Here is a 10657-nt window from a genome sequence, read left to right as displayed (position 1 = left end):
CAGACTTGTTTGTCACATATCACGAGATATCTACCTTTCCATCGCTCTTCGCCGGGCCAGGCAGTGCCATCTCTCAGCGCCACGCTTCTACGCTTTCCGTCGTCTTCCGCCCACACGGGATTCTTCCTCCCATCTTACTAAGTCCCCAACTTCTGTCGCCGTGTTCTAGAAGACTTCGCTGGCCGACTTCCTTTCTACCCCTAAACCTTCTCCCAACTACCCGATCCATCTTCGAACCTCAGGCTGACTTGATCTCACTACCATCCCGTCGGCTACGATTATACTAATTCTACTAACCCTTCCGTATCGAACGCCATTTCTGGCACAGTAATCTCACCACGATTTGCCACTTCCATTGCCCCGGGTCTCTTCTACGTGGAGTTTTTGATTTTCGCTTGGAGCGACCCGGTTTTCCTAGAGTGCCGTTTCAGTTGCCGACATCGCTAACTAATCACACCACTTGTCGCCTAGATCTCAATCGACCCATGTTACCATCTTTGGCATGCACACCCAGGGGTTTCGTCAGAATTGATGAGCCTCACGTTCCGTGCTTAACACGCTTCGAGGGACCCGTGCCTCGGCTATGGAAGTACTTATACTTTGGTCAAAGTGTCGGGCTTCTTGGTTGGGACTTGGCGTCTCCCCTCGTTCCTTACTGTCAATTTACTGGATAGAGAAATGCAAAGCACAAGGGCTTGATGACAAGTCAATCATGACCTCAAAGCGTAGGGCAGTCTGGAATCAAGTGCGAAGGACAGGAAACTGAGTCAATAGCGCGGAAATCTGTAAAAGGATGTAGGTATCTGTTCCTTTGCTCTGGCACCCTCGCTCCTCTGGTCGATTTCTCAACACTTCGCGTGTCAGAGCTGTGCGGACGAAGTTGCGTCCAGGAGTGTCAGGCACGTTTCTCGGAATGATTTACTCTGACACTGTGGAATGACTGGCCGACCATGAGCAAGGTGAACAGTCTGGCGATGCTTCGAGACAACTGATCATTTGTGACCTTAGCACGGACGAAAAAAATCGGCAGAAGTGTTAACAAGAGACTTCAACTCGCACAGGAATGCCTTTGTACCAAGCCAGTTGTAACGATTGAGTGAGGATGCTTCAACACTCTGCTTTAGGACATTGCCAGCCAGCTTACATGGGGAGAATTGCTACGACAAGCCACCCACTCCACGGCATGGCAATCTATCCTATCACAAGAGACGGAACACCAGGACATCAACCCTTCTCCATACCGAGCAACTTTCCAATGGCGCATGGTGCCAGGTATTCCGAACTTTTCCCCAAGCAGCCGAATTCTTGCGATGCAAGCACCTCTACCACAAACAATCGACATGTTTCGCGGAGGATCCGCGACAAGCCTGTCCGAAACTCTTCTTTTCCCGGTAGGTGTATTGAGGTGGTCAAACAGCGAACCGAATGCTGCAATTACATCTCTGGGAGCCAGTCATGACCGTACGGACGACTTTTCCACGTCAGTAATGGCAAATGTGTGCCGGAGCTCACGACACATGGTGGACTGACTTATGAGAGCCGGCCACCAACGGCCCAAAGTCTCTGCTGCTCGTGGCGATAGCCGCAGGATCACTGGCAAACTGGGCGAGATGCCTGTCGATACTGCTGATAAGATGCCCGAGCTTACGGTGAGTTCCCGCTCCTGGTCGATATGGGTGTTCCCAGCACCCTAGGGCGAGGTATTGCTGCATCTGATAGCTGATGCCCGAGGCTTCGTCTGTTGAAGCGAATGGTTATCAGAGTCAGCGTCAATGGACAAGAACAAGGCCAAGCTCCCAGTATAAACCAGGGCAGTGACGGTGGCAAGACTCTGAGAAAGGAACACTCACTGTTGCTTGGTACAGACGTGGTTGTCATGATGAACGACAATCCCATTGTTGAAGATGGCAATGCTCACAAGTGCTGCGCAATAACAGAAGTCCGAAAAAGTTAGGTCAAAAAATGTTTGAGTTTGGAGAAACAGAACCCAAGGCTACGGAGGGAGAACGATATTTATTCCTTACAAGAGGACAGAATCGGTTGATCAGGATTAACAGAGAGAAGGTGCCCATGCACCTTTGAAGTCCTGTGGGCATTGTGCTACCCAACGCAGAGTGTCCGAACCTGGGCTCCCCTGGTACTTGCAATACTATGACACAGAATCCCGAAGGCAGAAATGACAATCACAAAAATCCTGACACTTGGTATCTACACAGTTCGCATTTCAGGGCCGCGATTCGACGACGAGCCAATGACGTCCAACGTGAAGCAGGTCCCACGGTAGGACGACTCCAAGTACAAAGGTTTAAGTCGCCTCGTTTTGCTCTCCCGCCTTAGTTGCAGCCGTGGGAGGCGCCGCATGCTGCAAGTGTGCAAGGTGAGATACCACCGGCTCGGGGGATCCTGGACCAGGGTAAAGTGTCGACCGAAAGCAACGGCCAAGTTCCTGTTGGTGCAACTTGGGCGAGAAACAAGGCGCTGTCTCTTGCTTGCGATGGAGTGGTGGAATTGGCCATGGGATGTCTGCACGAAGTGTCGATCCCTTGCATAATCAACCCCGGGATGTAGAAAATTGCGGCTGTGGTGTCACCAAACAGCAATCTCGTTCCGGCTTTGGGGTTAAACTTGCTTGGGGTTTCTTCTGATCTCGGAAGGACAGGTAAACAGGGAGTGTGGCACTGCATTACGCCATGCGCGAAAGAGAATCCTACGAACGCTTAGCAGTGCAAATGGCCGGGGATGGTGTCTTCCGTCTTCGGGGGGCCGGGGATTGTCATTCGCTACCGAGTCTTTGGGACCTTTTCCGAAATTGAAACCACGGGGGTTTTGGGCGAGCCGCATGGGATGTGCAGAAGCCGTCAAACCTTGTTGTAAAGGTGACGGGCGAGAGTTGGGACGTTTGACGTTGATCAAAAGGCTAATTTTTTTTTTTTGACGATTCTTGCTGCCGCATCTTTTGGTTGAAGCCGTGTGCCTCCAATAATTGCAGGTGGACAGAATTTGAGGAGTTGGGACAAGTTGTCCACGGTCATTCATCTGAAGTACTCGGTACACAGAAAGTCTCGGCTGAAGAAAGCCAAGGGGTTTCTCGGTATTTCGTTTCCATGATAGGCTCGTGAGGCTCGTTAGGCTGGGAGTGTGGGCGTAGGTTGGACAACCTGACAAGCAGAAAAGCGAATAAAGAGGGCCAGAGTGGGACTACTCTACACGAGAAACTACTTTGTAATATTCTGCTCCCCGCTAATGTATGTATACGGTGAAAATCCTGCATGCACGCGAGCAAAGGACCGTGGTGCCGTGCCGACACAAGAAAGATAGGGGGGGTGGTGGGTGGGTTGTTAGGTTTGGTGTGGTGTGGTTGCCTATCTCCTAGAAACTTGTCCAGTCACACACACACCTGTGCGTAGGTAGTAAGTGAGTACTGTAGAGTGGAAAATGGTATGTAACACCTGTGGTTGAAATGTTTACATAGTCTCCGTGGGCAATCGATTCCTAATCTGGAGTCGCGAGTCGCGGGTCCAAGCCAAATCGTACTACGAACTCGTACAAAGAGGTCCCAGCGTATGGATTAGTTCAGCCCAATGGCTACTGGGAACACTATACGAGGTACTTTACATACTTCTACTTCCTCCTTGCATGCTGCTACACACTTGTTGCACATTACATGACCTCTGGACTTGTGGATTTTGGTGTTGGCTGATGCGCCCCGCTTCCGCCCGTACCCTGCCGTACCCCTGCACTTCAACGCCACGGTGCCACTACTGCATGCAAACGTCTTCTCTACCTGGTATCTACCTACCTCGTGTCAGGCACTGCAGGTTCCTTGCATCATCGACCTACAACCCCCCCTGATCCCAAACCCCGGCCCGTACCATTTGATCCTCTTCAAGGTCCTGTATAGGTAAGTACCACGAAAGCCAGCTAGCCAGCAAGCCAGCCAGACCACCCTTGCGTCGCTTACACCGCTTACGGAGTACATCGCTTGCGCAGGACATCAGTTGGTCGGTCGGTTGGTCAGTCGGTCAGGTTCTTACGAGGACAGCGACAGTGTCGCGATACGAGGTAAGATGCACGAGGCACGGGTCATGAGTCACGACCCAAGAGTGATTCGAGACAGAGACACAGAGTGAGTACTTCGTGAAGAGAAAAATAGAGAGAGGGAAGAGAGAGAAAAAGGGGAAAAAGTAACGAGAGGTGAGAAGAGGAGACAAGGGTACGCAAGACACAATACACAATACTTGACACATACGACTACGACAACTAGGTACCAACCATACGAGCAGCATAAGTAAGATCATCTAGCGTCTGACGAGGGTGTGGTTAAGGCTAAGGTGGGTACGAGTGAGGGCGAGATGGAGGACACCCATGCTGGACGCCGAAGACGGACGCAGAGAAAGAGATTCAGTGGTTCCTCAGCACTGAAGAACCGATATGATAGGTCAAGCCTAGATATCCCGTCTCCCTAGCTTCTCTCAGCTACCGAAGCCTCAAAAGTGCCCCGAAGGCATGTCACTCCCACCAAAATTGAACAGCACCACCACCACCACCGATTGGTCCACAGCAAAGCCTAGCTGTGTCATATATCACATTTTACAACACATGCAGCAAAGGGCATCAATGCGTCCAATCATGACCAGCACTCCTGACAACGCGCAGTTCCTCGCTTCCCTCCACAAACATGTCAAGAAGGCTCTGCGCATACCTGGACTTGAAGAAAGTCCCCAGATGTCAACTCCGGAGACATGGGTTTTTCGAGATTTCACGACAGGGATCATGCACTCCCAGGCCTTTGCTCTTCCTAGTGCCATGTCTTGCTGGTACATGCACTCCAGCCCCGTGATGAAGTCAATACACCCCTGGCCGACATTGTCCTTGACAGCTGTGGCATTTCGGCAGCACCACCATGGTGATCCCCTGCAAGAATGATCAACGAGATTGCGAGAGAAGCGCTGCCAGCCCAACGTAGGTGCATCGCATTGGACAGGTTGGCCTTTCAGGTTAGCAAGATAAGGGCTGGTACCCGGTGGCAATTTCAGCTGTAGCGCGAGTCTGCGTGGAAGCCACTGATGTGCTCCCTGAAATCCGCAACAGTCGACCTAGACACCGGGGTCTTGCGTCTTATTTGCGACTCTGGTTCTCTGCACAACCTAGTATCGGTGCTGTCATGGCTTTTGCCTGGGCTTGGTCATGTTCCCTTTTCAGCCTCATCTGCATCCTTTCCCTCCCTTCGACTACGTCCCTAATCCACTCACTGTTTTCGTGAGGTTGAGGAACCTCTGTGTGTGGAGACTGCAAAACCCAGAACCTCCGCAGGCCTGGGTTCTCGACCACCCGGATCCCCAGCGTGTCACTGGCGTCTCGAGCCAGTTTTTCGAAGGCGTCCAGCTCAGGAAGAGAGGGCGAAGAACTGTCCCGAACAATGCACCGTTTGTGGGCATTAATCATTGGATCGTCGCCTGGTTTACTGTTAGTGGGAGACCATACTTTTGACTTTCAAGACAGAACAATGCCCAACTTACCACCCCAGTCACGGATTGCGTCGAGGATAGAGTCGCGTTCCAGCTCCGCCATGCGATTCGAGAGCAGAGCGATCAACAAGGGAAATTGGAACTCTACCGCCTTAACTTCCCTCTTTACAAAGTCCACGTAGTCGTTGAGCTGATGTGCCGCCATTGGCACCCTGGAATACCCAGTTTCGCGGCCGGGCTGTTTGCCTTGGGACATGCGGCCGGCGCGGCGACCCCGCGGGAATTTCCAGGGAGCTTGCGGTTCCAGCATGATCTCGTGGAACGCTTCGTATGTGGACCGGGTCGGATGGATCCTCCTTCGAATCTCGTTTGGCTTGCGGAGGTTGAGCTTTTGTCCCTGCTTCTTTTTGGCGATCTTATTGTTGTTGTTATCGACTGCCCGCTCCTTCGTGATGTTGTGATTCTTGGCTATGTCGGATTTCGATGTGTTATAATGGAACGGCTGCAGCTTTAGGTACCCCGGTTTGAGGTACTCGCCCTCGAACACGCTGTGCAAGATTTCATCGAGGCGCATGACCGTCATCGGCGCACGGATCGCTCTCCACGCCAACACCATCGACTCGCCCATATTGCGGAAAGGGAGATTCGGGGCGACATTATAGGCTTTGAGCAACGCCTCAGCGTGGAAGAGGTACGTGCCATGCGCCAGACTCCATGTGTCCACTATGGCGAGCTTGAGGTTCTTTCGCCCTCTCCTCTTGAGCGCGAGGGCCTGGGCGAACACCCAGACGGGCGACATCGACAGGGACACCCAGGGACTCTGGAACGGCGACGCTTTTCTGTTGCGCATGTGGTCAGCGAGGCTGTCGCGGATGTCTCTCTCAGTCATGACCTCGAGGTCCGCGCACATGTCCTGTTTTTCGCGCTCGCTCTTGAACTGGCCTGTGACATTTCCTCCGCCGCTTTCATCGTGCCAGAATCGAAAAAGGTACCGTGGCACGATCGCCTGCGTGCACGCCGACACGGCGCCCATGTTCACGCGCCGACAAGAGAGTTTCCACAGCCAGGCGTCCCCGACCGCGACGGCCTTGTAGATTACCATTCTAAAGGGGTGTCGAGGTTTTGAGATCGTCATGGTTTTGTATGTCTGCAGAGGGCTTTCCAAGGGCGTTGGCGGCCCTTCAGATGCATTCCGTAGGGTAGAGGGATTGGATGGGTTCGATAGGCCAGACGGACCAGATGGACCAGGCAGCGGCTCGTTGATGCAGCAATACAGATCCTCGCCATTCTCGTCCTGATAGAGATGATGTTCTCGGAGGTATTGGTTATACCAGGACCAATCTTGTAGTGTCGGCATCGTCAGGGTCGGGGTCAGGATTTACTATAGTCATATAGCGATATAGTACTATAGTAGACCATGACTGAACGGCAGTGAGGCACGTAACCAGGCTGCCAGGCAGGCAGACCGGTAGGTAAATTGGTAGGTATGGTGGAGGGGGACGGTAAGGTACCAAAGAATCGAGAACCGAGCAATTAAATAGAACGAAATAGATGAGTACTGCAGACGAGGAGAGCAGAGCAGAGCAGCGCAGCGAGGACCATGGGATGGCAAGAGAATTGAACTTTCCGAAGGCGGATAATACAGAATAGAAGACAACCCGGGGTCTTGAAGAGATGTTGCAGTCGTAGCTGTAGTAGCTGCAGCTGCAAGCACAGCAAAGGCAGGCAGGGAGGGATAGGTAGTAGGTATGTAGATGGTCAGGCGGACCACGGCAGGCCAGTGCGGGACAGGGAACGAGACAATGAACCTGAACCACTCCCAGTACCACATTCACAACCAATATGACCAGGGCTAGGATTCAGAACTCGGATGTAGATGTGGATACGGACGTGGAAAGTAATGAAAGAGGGCAACAGAGCGCAAATGGGCCAAGCATTGGCTGGCTTTTGGGGGAGAGGCGAGAGGGTTATAAAGGACAAGGATGAGGGGGAATAAGAGGGAGTGTGTGTAAGGTGAGGTGAGGTAAAGTGAGTTGAGTTGAGTGAGCTCGAGCGAGGTGAGGTGAGGTGAGTTGAGGGACATGGTAGGAGAATAGTAAGAGGTAGATACCTGGGGTAGGTAGATGTGAGAATAGAATGAAGGATAGAATGATTGGATCACAGTCAAATGACAAGACTCTGGGAGGATGGCCAGAACAAGAGGCCTGAGAGTTGTGTATAGTAGGCACATGAGAGAGACAAGTAAGGATGAAATGAGGAGCTGTCAAAATAGAAGACACATGGATTGATTGAAACGAATTGGATTGACATGTGTATTGGAGAGGCGGTGAAAAGACGCCAATATCTGTAGGGAGAGAAAGTGCAAGTGATTGCACCAAGTGCGTGTGCGTTACTCCCGTCAGGATTGGTATAGAGGGCATGTGAAAAACAGAGATATCCTTCAACAGGCTCGAGAGCATTGATTTGTAAAACGTCGAACGACATTATTGCCTTGCACTGTTTGAACTGAACCATGAGAATCTCGCAGATGCCAGGGTCATTCGTATCGCGTCCCAGACGAGAAAAACCCGCGCTCTTCGCTTCTTAAAAACACCTATAAGAAATAGATCGAATCAACCAATCAAAAACAAACACAAGAAACTGTGGTGCGGAAAATGTCTGTCATGAAAATAGTCCTGCTTCCTCACGAGTGCTGGAAGAAACAGGGTGGAGTAGACAGGGCCCTGCTAAAAGCCCAGATTTTGGTCTTCCACTTTTGCGATTGAATTGGGGAGTTTGGAGTGTCTCCCCAGGATCCACGTCTTGATCATGGGGGAGAATGAGGTCAAGATGCTTCCGAGTGTGGTTTTTTGCATTGCCAGCCCGAGAAAGGCCGGTGCTCTATCCTTTTTTTTTGGGATAGCGGTTTGTGCGTCTGCCAGATAGATAGGGGGGTCAGGGCGAGCAACGCATGTGCATGACATGAAGAGAAAGCGGATAAATTGTCTTGTGTCTTGTTATGTGGCAGGGGCGAACACCAACACGCCCCTTTTGACCAGATGTTCACGAAGGCTCGGGACAGGAATAAGGAAAGGGGAATCTTCAACATGTAATAGAGAGGTTGAATGGCTGTAAAGTACCGTGAACATGATTCAGGAAGCCCCTTGAGATGGGAACGGCATTTGTTGAAGAGAGAAAAGGTTGCTCAGAAGCTCTGATAGAGAAGACGAAAAAACCGAACCGTGTCGATGCCAAGGCCGAATACCACGCCAGCCCTGAAATGGTCAAGCTCCGGCAATAAAGATTCTCCGCATCCCGATATCAAAAACTACAAGTACATCGCTACTACGTGCCCTCACCTCCTCTTTTTCTTTCCTCACACTTCATGAGAACGCATAATCAACCGCCAATTCCTTCATTCATCAATGGAGTGGTAGGTCATATTGGCGTACTAGACCGAATTTTTTCAAAGAGGCACTTTTAAGGCTTTGCGTTCGAAAATGGGAGTTTTCGGATTCCCGTAGTGGATGTGAAGTCACCTGCGTGCCGGACATTTCCTTTTTTTTTTTTTTTCTTTCTATTCTCTATCAGGGAGCCAGATAGTTTTTAGATGAAAAGACCAATTGACGATTATCTTGTAATATTGGAATAAGACATTGGTTGTAAGCTCCTCGACTGAGGCCGAAATTTCTGCAATTCTATTGTATATCCCAACGATCCTCTGGCTTGGCGTAGAGAGAACTTTCCCGCTCGACCAACCTTCTACACAGTCTCTCCCCTCTGCACGCCTCACGTTGCGCGTTCGTCAAGCCGGCAAAAAATGAAGCTCCTCACCACAAACTTCCTGACCTGTGCCGTCAAGGCGTGCAAGTCCTCGTCCGCCTCGTTCCCGCTGCACTTCAAGGACGCCGTGCTGGAACGCACAGAGATCGACTTCAACCCGCTCTTCATCAAGAATATCCTGCCTCGCGTGAACTGGGACGCGTTGACCGTCACGGCGACCGAGCTGGGCCTGCAAGCGATGGTGCCCGAGAAAAATCCTACGGACCTTGGTGACAACAATGACGACGAAATCGCAGTAACAAAGCGAGAAGATGATGATCATGAGATGGATGTCGAGCAAGACAAGGAAACCGACACCGCCCAAAAGGAGGTAGAGATTGACGAGGACGTGCTGAAGAAGCTACACACCCTCCTCCTCGAGACGGCAGTGTCCGAGGGAAAACTGGTCTGTGGAAACTGCGGCTTTGAATATCCCATCAAGGAAGGCGTGGGCAATTTTCTCTTGCCCGCGCATTTGGTGTGAAAGCGGGGGGACATACGCGAGAAAGAGAGAGAGAGAGACGAAGTGCGTTTTGAACAAAAGATGGGAGGCCGCGATCTCCGAGACACCACCTGCTTCGGGATCCTCTCCCGTCCGGTATTACAACGACACATTGCGTGGATCGATTCCGGCAATAGCAAATCGACACACAAGGATGTACCGATCCACCCTCTGCAGGCTCAGGCTCAAGCCAAGGCCGCAAAACAGATGCAGGAAATGACGCGGGACGAGAGCATGGGATGACTACGTCTAGTCCGGAAGCCACACCAGCCATCAGCTATCAGACCGCTTCACACAACATCGCATGGCCCCCTGGGCGAGAGTTGAAAGCCGACTTATCGAGTCATCCCACAGAATATGCGTGAGCACGAAGCGACCATCTGCGAATCTCATGCCGGGACAGTCCCCCAAAAAGGATAACACATTATCTTTACCGACCCGCCATATTTCGACCGGGTGAGAAGAGGTCCAATGAAGCACCCACCAATGTTTTGTCGAAACTATTCAAGGAGGCGCTCTGAAAACGCCGGCAATGTAAACAGAGCACATTGGCCACCATCTTTATGTACGGAGTACCTAGACACACGTCCTCCGCCGTCGCCGCATATCAGGGGTGACCAGACCCTCTGCGCTGTCCCCGGCGTGCAATCGCTGCGCCTGTCGAGCACTCGGTCGAGATGATACAGAATACACAAAAAGAGGTAGAGAAAATCTCTCAAACTCGATTCATTTTTGCAGTGTCGTCCCTCTGCAACGCCCCATCACTTTGAGTTGAGTAAACGGAGCTCATTCGTTGTCGGCCACTTCTCTGCCACTCGTCACTCCCCTGCCTTTGTTGAAATAGGATTACCATGATCCTCGAGAACCCCTTCACACCCTGTTCCAC

The 10657-nt window shown here is 51.6% G+C and overlaps 2 protein-coding genes across 2 annotated transcripts; one reads left to right on the top strand and one right to left on the bottom strand.

The window, feature by feature from the left end:
• Positions 1–1434: 1434 nt before the first annotated feature.
• On the bottom strand, positions 1435–6825 carry AYO21_06825 (hypothetical protein; the record flags this gene model as incomplete). The annotated part of the gene is made up of 5 exons (XM_022656784.1): positions 1435–1471; positions 1531–1738; positions 4703–4879; positions 5253–5456; positions 5520–6825. The coding sequence occupies 5 exons, from the start codon at positions 6823–6825 to the stop codon at positions 1435–1437; spliced, it is 1932 nt and encodes a 643-aa protein (XP_022510899.1).
• Positions 6826–9267: 2442 nt separating this feature from the next.
• Positions 9268–9753, top strand: AYO21_06824 (hypothetical protein; the record flags this gene model as incomplete). Its single annotated transcript, XM_022656783.1, has 1 exon — positions 9268–9753. One exon carries the CDS (start codon positions 9268–9270, stop codon positions 9751–9753), a length of 486 nt encoding a protein of 161 aa, XP_022510898.1.
• Positions 9754–10657: the final 904 nt, after the last annotated feature.

The sequence above is a fragment of the Fonsecaea monophora genome (genome assembly GCF_001642475.1).
Source record: "Fonsecaea monophora strain CBS 269.37 chromosome Unknown Scaff49, whole genome shotgun sequence".
NCBI classification, from domain to species: domain Eukaryota; kingdom Fungi; phylum Ascomycota; class Eurotiomycetes; order Chaetothyriales; family Herpotrichiellaceae; genus Fonsecaea; species Fonsecaea monophora.
Note: the sequence above shows the minus strand (reverse complement) of the source record. Positions and strands in the feature narration are given on the sequence as shown.